The sequence below is a fragment of the Dendrobates tinctorius genome, unplaced genomic scaffold (assembly GCF_039654945.1).
Source record: "Dendrobates tinctorius isolate UK_male_01 unplaced genomic scaffold, ASM3965494v1 ptg000065l, whole genome shotgun sequence".
Lineage (NCBI taxonomy): Eukaryota > Metazoa > Chordata > Amphibia > Anura > Dendrobatidae > Dendrobates > Dendrobates tinctorius.
Genome location: NW_027361733.1, coordinates 5,047,945 through 5,068,304, shown reverse-complemented (window position 1 = coordinate 5,068,304; position 20,360 = coordinate 5,047,945). Strand labels below are relative to the sequence as shown.

At 43.9% G+C, this 20,360-nt stretch overlaps 1 protein-coding gene across 6 annotated transcripts in view; it reads left to right on the top strand.

Annotated features, from left to right (window-relative positions):
- EYA2 (EYA transcriptional coactivator and phosphatase 2) overlaps positions 1–19,806 on the top strand; it is a 340,732-nt gene extending 320,926 nt beyond the window's left edge. For all 6 annotated transcript variants that reach the window (XM_073580561.1, XM_073580563.1, XM_073580558.1 and 3 more), the window contains 6 exons: positions 11,511–11,569; positions 11,727–11,887; positions 12,848–12,962; positions 15,844–15,965; positions 16,110–16,210; positions 17,825–19,806. In XM_073580561.1, the coding sequence (XP_073436662.1) occupies positions 11,511–11,569; positions 11,727–11,887; positions 12,848–12,962; positions 15,844–15,965; positions 16,110–16,210; positions 17,825–17,905 (639 nt within the window). In that variant the 3' untranslated portion in view covers positions 17,906–19,806. The remainder of the gene's footprint in view (positions 1–11,510; positions 11,570–11,726; positions 11,888–12,847; positions 12,963–15,843; positions 15,966–16,109; positions 16,211–17,824) is intronic.
- The last annotated feature ends 554 nt before the right edge of the window (positions 19,807–20,360 follow it).

The following is a 20,360-nucleotide window of genomic DNA, read 5'->3' as shown; positions in this document are numbered from 1 at the left end:
ATATGGGGATCATTATTCTGTATGGAGCAATCTATGTGGCTCATTATTCTATATGGAGCAATGTATGGGGCTCATAGTACTGTATGGAGCACTATGTGGTACCCACAATGCTGTATGGAGCAATATATGGGGCGCAATATACTGTATGGAGCACTATGTGGTACTCATAATACTGTATGGAGCACTATATGGGGCTTATTATTCTTTATGGAGCAATATATGGGCCTTAATATTCTGTATGGAGCATTATTTGGGGCTTATCATTCTGTATGGAGCAATATATGGGGCTCATTATACTGTATTTAGCATTATATTGGGCTCATTATACTGTATGGAGCATTACATGGGGCTTATTATTCTGTATGGAGCAATATATGGGCCTCATTACACTGTATGGAGGACTATGTGGTACCCAAAATACTGTATGGAGCATTATATGGGGCTCATTATTCTGTATGGAACATTATATGGAGCATTATATGGGGCTCATTATTTTGTATGGAGCATTATATGGGGCTCATTATATTGTATTGAGCATTATATGGGGCTCATTATACTGTATGGAGAATTATATGGGGCTCATTCTGTATGGAGCAATATATGGGGCTCATTATTCTGTATGGAGTAATATATGGGGTTCATTATACTGTATGGAGCAATATATGGGGCTCATTATTCTGTATGGAGCATTATATGGGGCTCATTATTATGAATGGAGCAATATATGGGTCCATAATACTGTATGGAGCACTATATGGGGCTCATTATTCTGTATGGAGCACTATGGGGTACCCATAATACTGTATGGAGCATTATATGGGGCTCATTATTATGAATGGAGCAATATGTGGGGCTCATTATTCTGTATGGAGGACTATACTGTCTGGTTTCTGACCTATTGATATCACTGATGTAATGTAAGAAGTGAAATCTTTGGCATTGTATACCTATATTTCTTTGCTGTATCTGTGCGTTATGAATTGTCGTATGTGTTAAAGGGGCCACTTAGACTCTTTCATCTGGGGCCCACAAAAACCTGTATGCACTGCACACTACCCACTTTTCCTGTCTTGTTGTCGAAGAGGCGACTTTGAACTTTGGGAGGGTCAATATTGGTTTAGTTTTTCAATATTACTATGGCCAAATAAAAGTAAAATATTGGAAAAGCTGTTTAAATGGATTATCCAGAGCAATCCCTTCTCCTCTGGATAGGAGATAACTTTCCAATAGCTAGAGATCTGACTGCTGGGACCCCCATGATCCTGAAAATCAGAGCTCTGTAGAGCACCATGTAAATGCAGCTGCAGTCGATCATATGCACTGTGGCGCCATTCACATGTGGTTCTTCAAATATCTCCTTTTAGGAGAGTGAGGGGCACGACAAAGTATAGTAAAAATTCACTGATCGGGGTGAGGAGTGTTATAGTTTGTCGGCTGGTGGGGTTTGTGTGGCAGGGCTGCTTTTTTGTCCCAGTCCGGCCCTGCCGGTAACTAAGGTACACATCGGGTTTCTAAGTGACGCACGTCCCTTAGAAACCCGATGTGTATCTTAGTTACCAGCTCCCTGCATCAGCGCGCTGGTAACTAACGAACACAGCGACGCCGCGCGCTCGGCGTCGCTGGTCCTGATCGCTGGTGAAGCTGCCTGTTTGACAGCTCACCAGCGATCATGTAGCGACTCACCAGCGATCCTGACACGTTGATATCGTTGTTGGGATCGCTGGTGAGTCGCTATGTGTGACGGGGCCCTAAGGGAATAAAAGGAGGGAGAGTCCCAGAGAGTCAGTCAGTCGGGGGTGGCCCTGACAGGACAGCTGCAAACAGAGGAAGTCTGGGGTACCGGATGGCTGGACACCGAAGAGGTAGTAAGTGTCGCAGTGGACAGACGGACTCGACCAGGGGAAGCGCTGTGGCCGTGGGCCTAACGGCAGCCACAGTGAAAGAACCTAGAGGGCCTGTTGCAAACAGGAGAAGGAGGAGGTGACAGGTACCCAGGCCAATGTGCAGGAGCTATCGTATTGCTGTGAATGTCGGAGAAGACACCCAATAAAGAGGGCCTGATTGAACGTTCATCTGCGTCTGACTCCAGTCTTTTCGTTCATGAAAAGGGACCACCCCACCGGGTCGGCACACGTACTACAGTGTGAAAAATGCAAGCCGAGTCTAAAAGAATTTTCCCACTAAGTGCATTGCCGGTATTCTGAGTAGGTGATGATTGCTGGGGGTCCAACCGAAGGGACCCCCACTGATTATAAGAACTAATTATTAGAGAGCGGAAATACCAAATTTCTCTATGTGAACAGAACAGTAGTGCACATGTGTAAATTAATACCTAATTCAAGTCTATGGGACAGACAGAACAGCTATTTCTATTAGTCCCATAGAAGTTAATAGAGCTGTGGTCAAACGTGTTTACAATGGCTCCATTAAAGCAGCAAACCTTGGAAATCCTTTTCTAAGAATTGGAGGGAGTCCTAACAGTCAGATCCCCAATGATCATATATTTATTACCTATACTGTGATAGGAGTATTTTACCGGTAAGCCAACGTTAAAAAGTCACCTTCGTTTTATTTTTTTTCTAAATTAATTAATAGTGGACATGAAACTAAGAAACTTTGTAACATTTATTATCAGGAAAATCTGCTAATTTCTCTTTCTTGACTGATACTTCATTCTCAAAATTCTCAGTTCATGGGTAAAATCTGTCTGCAGTGAATACAGATTTCTCCATTACTGAGATAGGAGATGGCAGTTGGTGCTTATAAACTTCTATGGAGAGCTGTAACTACCATAGCAGGAGTACTTCTTGAAGAATGTCGGTCTCTGCTTCTAGCTCCTCCCTAGAATCTTATGAATGCCAACTGTCTTCCTCAATCTCAGTAATGGGGAAATCTGTGTTTACTGAAGACAGTTTTTACCTGTGAACTGAGAATTTTGACAATGAGTGATCAGTCCAGGAGGAGAAAGAAGCAGATTTCTCTGATGAGATATATTACAAAGGTGCTTATCTTCATGTGTATTATTGATTTATGAAATAAAAATCGAAACGACAGTGACCCTTTAAATTTAAAGGTTTTTTTAAATTAACGATTCAAATTGCTATTATTAAGGCCTGACCCTTTCCCAGTCACAAGCAATATTAGCAAGCTTGCCAGAATGTAGAGGTGAGGGATCTGAGCTTTTGAGGCATCTGCTCGTCATACACATTTGATTACACACCTCACTAACACAAGTGTGGAAAGGACGTCTGCTCATCTAATTGTGGAAAATGAAGGTTAATGACTTGTACAGGTGAAAAGTCTTAGTCTGCTCCATCTGTACAGACACAGGGATTCACTCGCCAATTAACCTGATGTTTACCCAGCACTGAAACAACACGGACACAATCCCGTCCTTCCTGCTGCGTTCATTTCCACCAAATCATTTCCTAATTTTCCTTCTTTGTGGCAATCATACTGCTACTTCCTGCCGGGGGTCAGAGTTCATTGTGGGATCATTGATTCCTCTACAACATCGGTGGGGAAGGGGTCCGATCCATAATGAGCGTATAATTAAAGTCAATCACTTTATGCTTTTATTATGGCATTATTATTATTAATCCACTGGCGGAAGAGGCCCCTGTGCAAAAACAATATGAGGCCCTTTGCCATCCAATAACTCATCACAACGCACGTTTTGTGCGCAGCTGCACAGGTTGCACCAATGATATGTCCGCCTTTGTATTAATTCAAAACAAAAAAAATAACCTTTAAGATCCATTGAAATGCACTGATTCTCCTCTGTGTGATCTCCCTTTTCTTTAAATAAAGGCACGGACAATTTACATGAAGCGACCAGAAATCCCCAAAACCTTCACCGTGACTTGTTTTTAAGATGATAAATTATAATTAATTCCAGATTAAAAAAAAAAAAAAAAAAAAAAATTCTCCGGAAACTTCTTTCGCAGTTCATCGGACATCTGACCACAAAGACGAGATCCCCGGCCAGCAGTTGGCAGTGTCCTCTCCGCACACATCCTTCGGCCTCGTTGTCCCGCGTGTTGTCTGTTTATGTATTTACCCCGTATTCCCGTATTTTTTCTAATTGTACATGGTGACTGCACATTCCTGTGTCCTATATCCTAATATTTGTATTTAGGACTGCCAAAATGTTGAAGTATGTTTGGCGCAAATTGCTGGAGTCACATGATTCGAACGATGCAACATGGCGACTTCTGCAAGAAAAAAAAAAGGGGGGATAAAAACTAAAGCAGGCAGAATCTGCCCATATTTTATCTTTTTTGTTTAAATTGTTTATTTAAACACTTTTCTCTTTGTTCCACCAAAATTTTTGTGCAATTAGGAGACTCCTTTTCTTTAAGACACTTTTCCAAACTTTGTAACAAGGTTCACAACTTGTCTTATCTCGAATCTTGAGACCTTTAACTCCTGGCACTTGTAGCGAGTAAACTTTACATCACTTGGATTTTTCGTCTGGTTTAGGCCTGTGGCTTTCTTGTTTGGTGCCAGCGTGTAATCCAGAATCCTACTTGCCAGACCCGAGGTTCCAATCGGAGACGTCTGTGCGAGGAGGGAGCGCCATCACGTGGCGAGACAAGTTTTTCTAAGACATTCTCCAGACATCTGCCCCGCAGACATATCCCACTGCCAAGTACCTGCATCACACAAGAGCGGATCCACAGATGTGTGGGCTGATGCTGTAACGTGTGGAAATAGGATTTCCAGCGGATTGAGGGATCGTGCCAATTAACAGCAAGTGTGAGAAGAATTAATTGCACACAAGGTCGGATGGAGCTTTGCAAAAAAAATTTTGTAGGAAGAAATTCGGAAGTTTTCCTGGTTCGGAGTGCAAGCAAATTGTTATCAGAATCATTGGCGAAACATTGTCTTTCCGGACATTTTTCTGGATCTTTTCAATCCATGCATGTCGCGTCCAGTACTTCCAGGACTGTAGATTGTTCTGGTGTGGAAGGAGTTACTGCTGTTTCCACATCTAATGTGGTTGCAGTGAAGATCTGATCAGCAGGGAGTTAAGATTCCTCAAACAAACAGCTGTAAGCGGCGAAACTCAATAACGACCAGTGCGTTCCCTTTATTCGATTATGGGGGAATCAGGTTTACACATTATCCTGCACAGTCATGTAGAAAGTCTTACAAACTTCACATTACCCGCCAGTAGAGCAGCACCATCCCATAGACACATTTATAGACACAGCAGCGACTGGCAAGATTGGCCACTTTCTTCACTTTGGCACATTGTCCGGGAAATATGGTGGAATTTTCCTGACATAGAAATGGGGTTACAGTCGCCTTTGGTTAGCCAGTCTTATTTACTAATGTCCAATATACTCCCCACCATAAAGGTCTGTTTGCTGACTGTCAATGGGAACATATGTGGTTTGCATTCAGAAATTACAAAACCAGCTATTGCTTTAGGCTTTTCGGAGTCTCTTTGCCGAGTTTTCTGAGCAGAAACTAAGCGGAAATTCAGTTTTGGAGGAGAATTTAGAGAGATTACGTTCAGTTTCTGCTCCCAAAAAACTCCTCTTGTACACATAGTTTAAAGATTTGTTCACACAGCATATCTGGTGCGTAAAATGTGCAGCGTTTTACAGTAGCAGCATAATCATAATTTCTAAAATCTCATGCACACATAGGGTGGGGGTTTTTTTGCTTGACATATTTTTAGCCCTACTATGTTTTTTGCTATGACGTAACATCTTAATTCTTCCAGTATTTTTGCAGCACTTTTCACCCATTCAGATAAATGAAAAATGCAAGTGAAAATGCTGCAAAATATGCAATAAAAAAAAGCTGCAAAAACACACATAGAATCTTTGACTTGCTACTCTCTACACTCGGCCTGTGTGCATTTAATCAAGATAACATACAGTATGTCAGTGTGGGCTCACCCGAACAGATTACAGTCTATTATCCCAAAGCAAACTTTATACACAGAAGAGGCACAATCCCAACAGTCGTGGTATCCCCTTTAGGCCGAGCTCCAGCAGCATAGAATGTTAGCGTTGGAAGGGACCTCCAGGGTCATTGTGTCCAACCCCTTGCTCAATGCAGGATTCACTAAATCATCTCAGACAGCTGTCTGTCCAGCCTCTGTTTGAAGATTTCCATTGAAGAACTACCTCTCGTGGCAGCGTGTTCCACTCATTAATCAACTTCACGGTCAAAAAGTTTTTTCTAATATCTAATCTGTATCTTCTCCCTTTCAGTTTCATTCCATTGCTTTTCGTGTTTCCATGAGCAAATGAGATTAATGATGATCCCTCTACAGTGTGACAGCCCTTCAGATATTTGTAGACAGCTATTAAGTCTCCTCTTAGCCTTCTTTTTTGCATGCTAAACATTCCCAGATCATTTAACCGTTCCTCGTAGGACATACTTTGCAGTCCGCTCACTATCCTGGTAGCTCTTCTCTGAACTTGCTCCAGTTTTCAATCTCTTTTTTAAAATGTGGTGCCCAGAACTGAACACTGTATTCCAAATGAGGTTTGACCAAGAAGGAATAAAAGGGGGATAATTACTTCACGTGATCTAGACTCTATGCTTTTCTTAATACATCCTAGAACGGTGTTTACCTTTTTTGCTGCTGCATAACACTGTTGACTCATGTGCAGTCTGTGATCCATTAGTATACCCAAGTCTTTTTCACATGTGCTGTTGCCTACTTCTTTTCCTCCCATTCTGTAGATGTCATTTCTGTTTTTCTTTCCCAGACATATCCTGCCACCACTTTGGCTTTCAATGCAGATAAGAAATGCTGCAAAATTGCCACATGTAAACATACCCTTAGGATATATACAAACCTAGGAATTTTTAGAGAAGAAAATGAGGCACAGAAACTCTCAAAATCATCTTCACAAAATCAAAACTAGTCAAACTTGGGAGTTTCTGCAACAAAAAGACAGTGTATACATATCCTTAAGGAAATATATATGCGAATTCTTATAGAAACCAGAATACACACATAGATTTTGAGGCAGAAGACCCTACAAAAAAAAAATGACGGTGTTTTCCATGAAGCTCCTCTATTCACACTTTTTGCTCCACCTTTTTTCTGTTTTGTTCCATATTTAACATAGTATTATTTAACATAGTATTAGCTTCCAAGCTGGCAAAAGGCCGGACCGGTCATTTCTTTAAACCCTTTCACTGCCTTTCGAAGCCTGAAGCTGTAGAAAAAAAGACGATACATGTGCACAGCAAGTCGTCTTTACTTAGCCTTAGGCCAAGTTCACAGGTTCAGTATCTGGTCAGTATTTTACATCAGTATTTGTAAGTGTGATAAAACACTCCGGGATCGCCTTTGCTGGGGTCAAAGGTCACGTGCGTTCAGCATGAAACTCAGGCGCAGAGCTGGGATTCAGGTGTAACTGACACTGGGTCAGGTTTATTAACAGTGAAAGCAATGCAAAAGGAAATAAACCATAAAACAAATCCTTGCCTGTCCGGCACTAACTAAACAATGGACAACCTAACTACCAACTGGCGGGCTTCTCCCGTCCAGCCAAACCACAGTTGCAGTGGGCACTGCTTTCACTCACGTGTGTGTCTCTCACACAGACAGGCTCTCTGTGTTCCCAGGCTGAGACACTCACACAACCACCTGGCATCCTTTTATATCCACCTCCCATTATCCATTAGTAAGCAGGTGCGATACTGACCAGACTAGGCCACATAGGAAAGGAATCTGGGCGAGATATACCTGCCCTCATCCACTATTCCCACATGATTCTCACATATCCCCCCCCTCTGCTTAGACCACTCCGGTCGAGCAATGACACCCGCCAAACAGTGCACTCGGGACAGGGCATCTGCATTCCCCATCTGTACCCCTGGGCGGTGCTCCACCGTAAAAGTGTAGGCCTGCAGGGCAAGGAACCACCGGGTCACCCGGCTATTCCGTTCCTTGTTCAAGTGCATCCACTTGAGAGGGGCATGGTCAGTGATCAGCCTGAACTTTCGGCCCACCAGGTAATATTTGAGGGCCTCTAGAGCCCACTTAATGGCTAGGCACTCTTTTTCCACGACTGCATACCTTTGCTCGTGTTTATTCAGCTTCCTGCTGAGATAGAGGACCGGGTGTTCCACTCCCTCACTTGTGACAGTACGGCCCCGATACCGGTATCAGAGGCATCCGTTTGTACCACAAACTCGCTGCGGAAGTCCGGAGTCACCAGTACGGGCTGAGAGCAAAGTGCCCGTTTTAGGCTATGGAAGGCTTCTTCAGCCGCTAAACTCCATTTAATCATGACGGAGTCTTTCCCTTTTGTAAGATCCGTCAGGGGGGTAGCGATGGCTGCAAAATTGGGTATGAACCGGCGATAATAGCCGGCGATCCCCAGGAAGGCTTGCACCTGCTTCTTGTTGACAGGTTGTGGCCAGTCCTGAACCGCCTGAATCTTATCAACCTGGGGTTTAACAACACCCCTCCCAATTACATACCCCAAATACCGGGCTTCTTCTAGCCCGATGTGACATTTCTTGGGGTTTGCGGTTAGACCTGCCTCCCACAGGTCGTCAATCACAGCTTGTACTTTCTGGAGATGAGTCTTCCAGTCCAAGCTGTAAATGACAATGTCGTCCAAATAGGCTGAAGCGTACTGCCTATGTGGCCTCAGGACTCGATCCATCAGTCTCTGAAAGGTCGCCGGTGCTCCGTGCAGTCCAAACGGCATATACACATACTGAAATAGACCTTCTGGGGTAGCAAATGCCGTCTTTTCTCTGGCAGCCTCCGCCAGAGGGATCTGCCAATACCCCTTTGTTAGATCTAGGGTCGTAATATACCGGGCTTTTCCTAACCGATCTATTAACTCGTCGACCCGGGGCATAGGATAGGCATCAAATTTTGAGACCGCATTCAGTTTCCTGAAGTCATTGCAGAACCGGATGGTGCCGTCCGGTTTAGGAATTAGCACAATCGGGCTGGACCACGCACTGTGCGATTCCTCAATGACTGCTAACTCTAACATTGCCTTCACTTCTCGGGAAACGGCTTCACGGCGCGCTTCCGGGATTCGGTAGGGCTTTACGTGAACCGTGACACCAGGTTCCGTTACGATGTCATGTTTCATTAGCGTAGTCTGCCCGGGTTTTTCTGAGAAAAACTTTTGGTTGTGAAGTAAAAACTGCCTGACCTCAGTCTTTTGCCGCTCCGAGAGAGTCTCTGCAACCCGTACCTCCGGTACGGTATATGAGCAGACGGGACGGGCCAGCTCCGCTGACAAGGCAGACCGATCCTTCCAGGGCTTTATCAGATTTACATGATAAATCTGTTCAGGTTTCCGTTTACCTGCCTGGTATACTTTGTAATTTACTTCACCAACTCTTTCCTTGATCTCAAAGGGGCCCTGCCACTTTGCCAGGAACTTACTGTCCACCGTGGGGACCAGAATCAACACCCTATCTCCGGGTGCAAACGTACGGATCTTGGCGCCCCTATCATAGATTCTTTTTTGGGCTCGAGCCTGTATCAGGTGTTCTTTGACGATAGGCATAACAGCCGCAATACGGTCCTGCATTTGTGTGACGTGATCTATCACCGTTTTAAACGATCTATCACCGTTTTAAACGGAGTGACCTGACCCTCCCAGGTTTCTTTTGCAACGTCTAACAGTCCGCGAGGACGTCGGGCGTACAATAACTCGAAAGGCGAGAATCCCGTGGAAGACTGGGGTACTTCCCTGATGGAAAAAAGCAAATACGGAAGTAAATAGTCCCAGTTCTTCCCATCCTTGTCTATCACCTTTCTCAGCATCTGCTTCAGAGTTTTATTGAACCGTTCAACCAACCCGTCTGTTTGAGGGTGATACACGGATGTGCGTAACGGTTCGATTTGTAACAATCGGCAGAGCTCCTTCATTATCCTGGACATAAAGGGGGTCCCCTGGTCGGTGAGTATCTGTTTTGGTATACCGACCCGGCTAAACACATGCACCAGTTCCTTGGCAATCGTCTTGGTGGTCGTGTTACGCAAAGGGATGGCCTCTGGGTAACGGGTGGCATAATCCAAGATGACCAGGATATGTTGGTGTCCACGTGCAGACCGTGGAAGGGGCCCAACTAAATCCATCCCAATCCTCTCAAACGGGACTTCAATAATAGGTAGGGGTACCAAAGGGCTACAGAACCGGGGCTTAGGTGCAGAGGCTTGGCAGTCAGGACAAGACTCACAATATACACGAATATCGTGATGCATGCCTGGCCAAACAAAACAGTGTAATATCCTTTCGGTGGTTTTCTGGACTCCCAGGTGACCTCCCATCACATGTCCGTGGGCCAGGTCCAGCACCTGCCGCCGGTAGGGTTTTGGCACGACTAATAGTTGCACCGTATCTTCCCCCTTTTTCTCTATCTGATAGAGTAAATCATTCTCCAGAACCATGTAAGGATATGCCAGCCTAGAGCCAGGTTCGACGGGTACCCCATTTATCACTTTTACATTTGTCCTAGCCTGAGAAAGGGTAGGATCCTTTATTTGCTCGCTTTGGAAGTCATCTTTCTGAACGTCTAAATCCGGCAAACGGGGAGGTGGACGGCTGTCGGCCTCCTCCTCTTCCCCGGTCTCCTCCGTATCACCCGCCATGACTGAAAACGGGAACTGCGGGTCATTTCCCGCAGACTCTTCCCCCGAGTCTTCTGGGGAGACATCTTCCAGGGGTCTCAGTAAGCAGGTGCGATACTGACCAGACTAGTCCACATAGGAAAGGAATCTGGGCGAGATATACCTGCCCTCGTCCACTATTCCCACATGATTCTCACATAAGCCAAAACCAGGAGTGGAACAATCAGAGGAAAAGTATAATAGAAACACATCACGACCTCTGTATTTATCACCCACTCCTGGTTTTGGCTTACAAATACTGATGTAAAATACTGACCAAATACTAAAAGTGTGAACGTGGCCTTATACTTCAGTGAGCACTGGATTATTGCAGAATGCTTACGTTACCTTTCCTTCCAGGGGCGCCATTTTTGCAACTTCCGTAGATTTTATTGATAATCCCCCCCCCCAACTTTCAGTTCTTACTACAACAACCTGATGGAGGACTTTGACCGCAACCATATTTAGCCTGGTAATATGATAGTGCCAGGCGGTGGGTTATGAGGTAGCGTCTCACCAAGTATCACGGTATTTTATTAACCCGGATATGTGATCGCTGCTGTTGTTGCACATCCATGTAACAATTCCATCAAAAATGAGAAAAGCAGATTCCGGTCCACACAAATACCTTTCTGCTTACATAATGCAGCCGCCAGGACGGAGAGGAGTCCGGGTGCATGGAACCAATGTCTATGTATAATGCAGGGTGGTGAGCACAGGGGCAATCACATCCCCTCTAACCCAACATTTGGTCAGTGAAACCCCCACATACTCAGGACAAATCACTTCCTGCTATAGATTCTATATATTTCTCATTTTTTTATTTCTTGCTTTTTATGTCTTTTGTGCTTTACACTCAATGTTTTTTTTTTTTTTTTGCTTTTAGGAATGTGACCAGATCCACATAGATGACGTCTCCTCGGATGACAACGGTCAGGACCTGAGGTAATGAAACAGTCCCAGATACAGGTGTTGAGAACACCTGGTGTCAGCATAAATTAGCAGTACACCCCTGCTGTACTCCTAATATGATATGATTCCGGTAGTTATAGTCTTTTCGCAGCGCTGACCCCCACCCTTCTCTTGTCTCGCCTACTCACAGCACATACAACTTTGCAGCAGATGGTTTTCACAGCTCGGCCGCAGGAGCAAATCTATGTCTGGGATCTGGGGTCCACGGGGGAGTCGACTGGATGAGAAAATTGGCTTTTCGTTACAGAAGAGTGAAGGAGATGTACAGCACCTACAAGAACAATGTGGGAGGTGGGTGACGCGAAGAGCACCAGGTTGGAGTCATTGCATCATTCACCCTATAGCCCCTCTGATCATTTACATGTGATGCCACTATACCCCCATAAACCTGGCGGGATGCAATAGAGGAGAGCAGAGATGGTAGCACTCGGTCATTGATTGAGGAGCCAGAATTGGCCCATTGAAGCTGGACTGGGGCAGGTACAAATTGTACACGTGGGTCCAGGATCCCGACAAGAGACAGAATTATTGGCTTCAGTATTTTCTCTTCTGTTCCATTTCCCCCCTTCACTTTATTGGACTTTCCCTAATATAATGAGGTGAGGGTTAACCGCAGCGTCGTCTGCCCCATCCCAACGCGGCTCGCGAACATTTATCTCCAGCTCTGATCTCATTGTGTGCCTGACAGTAATAAGATTATGAGCGTCTTCACAGATGGATGTTATTCGTTGCCGTAGTTGTTTATCGCGTTTAATTATTTCTGTCGATTTCTATAAAAACCTCCAGAATCTTGTGCGATGCTCTGCCTCGTGACTGAAGCTCATCAGCTCCTTTAAATTTTCTAGGGTTCACATTAAACTTCGGGCCAAAAAACTCAATGTAGCGACTTCTTGTAAAGAGCAATTATTACATCATCCCCCATTTGCTATGAAGCTCAGGAGCTGACATCAGCCTGACGGGGAACAAGAAGGGGTTAACTGGCATTAATTCTCCCATGAAGTTGCTTTTATTGGGCATGGCTGTGTCCCCTGTGTCGGGAGCTCCTCCACCGACCATATAACCAGCGACGACCCTCCTCACTTCGAAATAAAACACATTTTAAATGAAACTTTTTTTTTTTTTTAGGGGCTACAAGGTAATGACACTAAAATATGGGAGGATTGAACAATGACATGCTCGAGGGGTACAGGACGCTCACTCCTAAATTTGCTGCAGAGCATTGCAATTATTGGGGTGTCTCTATAATTTCAGGTCTCATTGGAACCCCCAAAAGAGAGACGTGGCTGCAGTTACGGGCAGAGATGGAGGCACTGACTGATCTGTGGCTAACACATGCACTCAAGGCTCTGAATCTTATTCATTCAAGGTGAGAAGGAAAAAATGACTATAATCTGCACATGAACACCTCCCTCCCTGAAATAACGTCCCATAGACGCCATGTTTTAGGTCCAAATGCTGTCCATAAAAAAACGACAATACTCGGACCAATGTTTTTCAATAAGGCTGTTGAGATGAATGGGGGGTTTCACAGACCAAATGTCCACCTGAAGAAAATCGCAGCATATTTTGGATGACACTCACCCATTCATGTCTATGGGTGCACAAAAAAAAATCAATCGAATCGACCGCATAGCATCCGGTTTTTACTGATACATTGCAATTCTTTAAATGGACTGTATGGTATATTTATTTCGATTGGCTTATCCTTAGGATAGGCAGACTGATGAGGGTGAAACATGCAGCACTACCACTGATCAGATGCTACCGGTGCCAGCGGCGGCCAGATGTGGTTAGTTGCAGAGAGGAATATCACAGCTACATCAGCTGCTAAGTGGCCGCAGTGGGGTTTCACATCCACCCACTATTCATTCCCATCGATAGAGGTCAGAAATGCAGTACCGAATGCTGCCACTATACAGTGCTGTGCAGCACCATAACTGATCACATATGGCCACCATTGGCACTGGAAGCAGCTGATCACCGATAGTGTCCGGTGTTCCAACCCCACCGATCTTGCATTTATAACCTAATAGAAATAGGCCCGATGCTATCGCATCGGGAGTGCGGTGAAATTAAGACGTCACCGCTATTCTCCACGCAGGCGCAGTAACAGCCGTGTCGTTAATAATAATAATAATAATAATAAATTTTATTTCTATAGCGTCGACATATTCCGCAGCACTTTACATTTCAGAGGGGACTTGTACAGACGATAGACATTACAGCATAACAATAATCACATAGATTATAACAGATACCAAGAGGAATGAGGGCCCTGCTCGCAAGCTTACAGTCTATGAGGAAAGAGGTAGACACGAAAGGTGGGTGGTAACAGTTGCCCTGATTGTATGGACCAGCCATAATGTTAAGTGTGTAACAGTACAGACACAGAGGGCTAATAGATGCATAAAGCATGTGGGAACATGATGCGGGGAACCTGGTTATGGTAAAACTTTTGGCTGTGCCACACAGGGATAGATTAGGTTAATGTGTTGAGGCGATCGGCCAGTCTGAATAAATGCGTTTTCAGGGCACGCTTAAAATTGTGGGGATTGGGGACTAATTGTATTGACCTGGGAAGTGCATTCCAAAGAATTGGCGCAGCACGTGTAAAGTCTTGGAGACGGGAGTGGGAGGTTCTGATTATTGAGGATGCTAACCTCAGGTCATCAGCAGAATGGATGGGGCGGGTAGGGTGGTAGACTGAAACAAGGGAGGAGATGTAGGGTGGTGCTGAGCCATGGAGGGCTTTGTGGGTGTGGGTAATAAGTTTATACTGAATTCTGGAGTGGATGGGTAGCCAGTGTAATGACTGGCACAAGGTAGAGTCATCGGTGTAACGATTGGTGAGGAATATGATCCTGGCTGCAGCATTCAAGACAGATTGGAGAGGGGAGAGTTTGGTAAGAGGAAGACCGATTAGAAGAGAGTTACAATAGTTGAGACGAGAATTAATAAGTGAAACAGTAAGAGTTTTTGCGGAGTCAAAAGTAAGAAAAAGTCGAATTCTAGAAATGTTTTTGAGGTGCAGATGACAAGAGCGAGCCAGTGATCGAATGTGGGGGCAAAGGAAAGCTCGGAGTCAAGTATGACCCCAAGACAGCGGGCATGTTACTGGGGAGTAAATGTGGAACCACACACAGAAATGGCAATGTCGGGTATAGGTACATTAGTAGAGGGAGGAAACACAAGGAGTTCAGTCTTTGACAGGTTCAGTTTCAGATATAGTGAGGACATGATGATAGACACAGTGTTTAGACAATCGCCGGTGTTTTCTAGAAAGGCTGGCGTGATGTCAGAAGCATATAATTGGGTGTCATCAGCATAGAGATGGTACTGGAAACCAAATCTACTGATTGTTTGACCAATAGAGACAGTATCGTTACCGCGCATGCGCGGGTAGAGCAGGTAGACCGGTAGTTGTGGCTGTTACTGCGCATGTGCAGGAATAACGGTGACGTGAATGTCACTCGCGCCTGCGCAAGTGACATACACGTCACCGCTATTCCCACGCATGCGTAGTAACGACATGGATGTTACTGCGCCTGCGTGGGAATAGTGGAGACGTGTACGTCACTTGTGCAGTGACACTGCCGCGGTGCCTTATGGGATTCGGGGACAGCGGCCGGAAGTCCCAACTGGCATTTATATATGTAGATCCGAAGAGTCATGTACATAACCATATTTTTGATCTGGGTGCAAGCTGAAAAAACATCAGATCGCTCTTGGACCAATGCTATTCTATGGGGTCGTGCACATGTCTGATTTTTTTTACTCCGACTGTCAATCTGAGGAAAATATCGCAGCTTGCTCCAGTTGGATTCCATTATCGGATCGCACTCGGCCATGCAAGCCAGTGAGTTTATGGAAAACATCAGACTGCACTCGGATGACATCTGACACAATGGAGAAGATGGAGACTTTTTTTTTTTCATCCTCTCCTCATCCGAGAAAATTGGATCACACTCTGCTCAAACTCTGATCAGAGTGGGATTAGCATAATCGGACACATTCTCTAAGATGAGAGTATATCCTGTTTGTCACTCCGGCATAAGGATAAGTCATCAATATTATATATATTAAAGTAATGGACAACCCTTTTAATATAGCAAATTGTATTTGGTTTTGTAAATTTTAATAACTGCTAAAAATTGGACAATTTTTTTCTTCGCCCTTGTGAATTTTGCTTTATAGTCTTGACTCTCACACTTGTTTCTCATCTTTGCCATTTTTGCTTCCATCTTCAGGCCAAACTGTGTGAACGTGTTGGTCACCACGACCCAACTCATCCCAGCCATCGCCAAAGTCCTTCTCTATGGGTTGGGCACCGTCTTCCCAATTGAAAACATTTACAGTGCAACAAAGACAGGTACGTTCCGTCTCTGTGGAGCCGCCCAGTTCAAGCCTGTCAGAGCCCAGTCCCCGGGGGAAAGGCTCCTCAGGTCAATACTTAGTGGTCACGTTATTTGGGTCCCTCTCCCGCTATAATATGATGAGATGTCTGTCTGTGCAGGGAAAGAGTGCTGCTTTGAGAGAATAATGCAGCGGTTCGGGAGGAAAGCTGTGTATGTCGTAATCGGAGATGGCGTGGAGGAGGAGCAAGCAGCAAAAAAGGTAAGAAGACCCCCCCAACACCAGATCTAACCACAGCCTGAAACTTAATAATCTAGTTCTGTCTGTATAGTTGTTTCCAGAGCAATTTCCTCCAGCAAATCCCCTGCTTTACTCTATGTCCCCTGATAACAACCGCTTCCTACAAAGTAATTTCCAGACAGGAGCAGCCGCTGTATTCAAGTGCTCCCGAGCTGGACACCGAGGAGACTGTTACTGGAGTCACCCCAAGTGTGAACGGTTCAAGGACTCTGATCACTTCCTACAGTTCAGAAGACTGACAGCTTAATGTCAGGACACAGATTAGGTTTATTGTGGCGAACGGTGTAAGAGCGGCTACAGTTTGACCCCCTAAAAAGACGTAGACGCAGCAGCACAGACAGATCCAAACATGAACCAGATGTCAAGTTTAGATCCATCGGAAAACAAAGCAAAAAAAAATAAATAAAAAGTAAATGAACTGTACATGGGGTTTTGTAGATCTAAATGGCGTCCAAAAATCTATTGCGCACATGTTGAGTGTTGGCAGGAAAAACGCTATAAAATACATGCATTTTTACGTCTGTTGTTCATGCATTTTTACTTGCGTTTTTTCCCCTATTCATTGAAAAAAGCTGCAAGAACGCACAGAACAGAATTCACATGATGCAGATTTGAAAAAAATGTGTCGGTGGTTCAAGGAAAAAACTAAGCAGCACGAGATTTTAGAAATCACACTCACTTTCTTGGAACTATAAAAACTGTGTAAATTTTCAGCAGGAAAAAAAAATGCAATGTGTGAACAGACCCTAATGCTTCATTCCCACGTAGTTTAAACTGCATAAGGTCGGCAATTTTTTTGCGTACGCAAAAAAAAAAAAACCCGGTACAAGGGGGTTTTTAATCAGTGTTTGGGCAGTATTTTCCATCAGTGTTTCATCAATGATTTTTACATATGGAATAATAATAAATAAATTTAGAAAGCTCATTTTATCCATTCATCGGGTAATCACAGACAGCACATAGATTGTACACCAATGCCATCCCTGTGCTGTCAGTGATTTCCATTTGTTTGTCTGTGATTTCATTTTGTTTTCGTTTGTGATTGATTTTGATCTATGACTGAACAAAAACGGACTTGTCTCCGTGATTTTTATTTTTACAGTCCACAAAAAACACGGATGTGTAAACAGCCCCATAGATTTGTAATGGGCGCGTGTACCATTCGTTAAAAACGGACGCCTGAAATCTGCTGCATTTAACGGTTAAAACAAAGTTGATGCAATTCGATAAAGACTCCCTTCCACCGATCGTTTTTTCTTTTTAGACTCTTATAGGGAGACAGAAAAAATACATTTCTGCATTAAAAATAACAAATTACAAGCATTACAAACCCACACAAAAAAAGGATAAAACTAATAAAAATCTATAGAAATACAATATTCAGAGCAAATTGACATTGCATAGTTTGGCGCAGAAATAAAGCAATGTGTTTGCACTTGAGAACATCCGTGCTTTGTTCTACTTATTCCCCAGAGTTATCAGAGAAGAAAAAAACCCAGCTGATATCCAGGGACTCGCTGCTTTGTCTCCATCTTGTAATTCCTTTCTTACTTTTGCTTTTTCTTTCTGCTGCAGCACAACATGCCATTCTGGCGGATCTCCTGCCACGCTGACCTGGAGGCCTTGCGACATGCCCTGGAGCTGGAATATTTGTAGCATGACATGGACACTCAGCTGACTTTGGATGCCCAGCACAGGAGCCAGGGGCCATCAATGCCCTGAATGCTGGAGCTGCCTGGAGGCTTATAACCAACCCCGGACAATTTATAAGCACAAGAGACTTATTCCAGGCACGGATAAGGCCGCTCTGACTCCCTCCACTACTCCGTGACCCGGACATGATGGACAAAGGATGATTGATTTTTTTTTTTTGTCTAATTTATAGACTTGTCTCATATCGTCTTGTACTTGCGCTCCTTTAATTTGTCAGAGGCGGCAGGCGGGGTCACATGGATCTTATTTAATAATTCCCGGGGAGCGGTACGTCTTGTACATTAGTTTGGTTGATGACTATAACATTCTGTTTTCCACTTGTCGCTGGGACGTGGACTCTGCATGTGTCTGCAACACTCCTTCTGCGGCCGGATATGGTTTTTCTATATAAGGCAGAACGTCGTCCTGGATGAAAGGCGTTCAATAAAAAAGAAAAAAAAAAAAGGAAAAATGTTTACATTTTGGGGGAAATTGCGCCGGTAGTGTTCTTATTATTTTCCATTCCACCATTGATGTATCGTTGATTCATCCACTGTCCTGTCGGCCCGCAAAATATCTCACTTGTGGGAATCACAATTTGTTACAGTGTAACAAAAAGATCATCTCATTGTTAGAGGGGTTTGCTTCAGTTTACCTAAAAGAATTGTCCAGCGGCAAAAAAAAAAAAAAAAAAAAAATATTCTGCATAGTCTATGAAATGGTAATTGAATTTGCTAATATACTTTATTGTGGATTGTCCTGTTTTAGACCCCCACTTAGTTCCACATCTCTGTTCGTTCAATGGCAAAGCTAGCCCCCTTAGGAACGAAGACAGGCCGCCCCCTCAAAATGGTCACGTGCCAAAAGGGAGGGATGCACCTTTTCTGTGTTGGAACGAATGCCGAAAATGGTTCAGGATGATTGGAGACAAAGTCTGAAATAGGAGGATCTAAGCATCTAACAATAAAGTGTATTATTTTAATTATTTTACATTTTCATCAGCTATAGCAAGAAATGTTTTCATTGTTGCAACTAATTTATTACTAAAACAAAAAAATAAGGAGTGTAAATAGCTTTGACCAATTGCTGCCACTCCTATGTATAGAACTCTATCCCCATGGTAACAGACTACAAACAAACCTGTGTAGTCAGATTGATTTAATTTTTTTATGTTCCACTTCAAGTTTAATTAAGGCCGGGATCACACATGTGAGAAACACGGCCGAGTCTCACATGTTAATACCCGGCACTGCCGCTGGCACTCAGGAGCGGAGCGTGCAACCGCATAGCAATACATGGAGCCGCACGCTCCGCTCCCGCGTGCCTGCGACAGTGCTGGGTATTAACATGCGAGACTCGCCCGTGTTTCTCGCATGTGTGATCTCGGCTAAATACTGATTAAAGGAGATATCTGGGACTCTGTTTTCTTCTTTTTTGCTATGGCGCTGAGAACTTACTGGCAGGTAGGTTGCTGACTACCTGCCTGTGCTGCCCTGTGATGATCTCTCCCAGCTCAAGCCGCAGAATCACTGCCTGAGCCGGAAGAGATCATCACAGGGCTGAACAGGCAAGTAGGTAGCAACTGCATGCTGGTAAATTCTTAGCCCCATAGGAAAAAAAGTTGTGGATAAGCCCTTTAAATATGGTCTCCAAAATCCCACTGTGTGACAACACCGTAAGGCCAGTTTCACATATCAGGCTTTTTTCTCATACGTGAAAAACATTTTTTTCAATGTGCTGGATCCACTTTTGGCCTGTGTGTCAATTTTTATTATTCCTGTTGCATCTGTTTTTCTCGTATTTTAAAAGAAAAAAAAAAAAATCTTAGCTTCTCTTACCCATTAAACAGTAAAACAGGGACAACACACGGATGTTGTGTGTGTGGTATTCTTTTTTTTCCTCACAGGGCCATGGACGAGTTTGAACATGGATTGAAGTTGGCGCCATGTATCGCTTTTTGCGGATAATCGTGCCGCAAAAAAAAATAAAACATGTGAAAAGTCACAATGATTGTTATGTTGTCCATCATCTATCCCTAAATTGATAGCGCACAAACCAAAAAAAAAAAAAAAAAAAAAGATGTGTTAGATGTGTATATGTACTAACACCTTAGAGGTGGTTTCACACCTGGCGTAATTTTATGCAAAGAACATGTTTGTTGCAACATCTACATATCCTAGATGTGGGTTGCTCCACATTTCACCCCTTGGGCTATGTGCACACAGACTTTTTCTAAGAGATTTTGGACCGGAAACAGTGGAAACTCTCCAAATCTCAAAATTCCTCAAAAACTTGGGAGTTTCTGCTCCGAAAACTATGCCAAAAAATTGTGTGTACAAACCTTTGCAGTGTTTTTTTTTGCTGCTACAAGCCCTGGATAAACTTTTAGTTTTGTAAGCTTTAAACATTCTTGATTTGC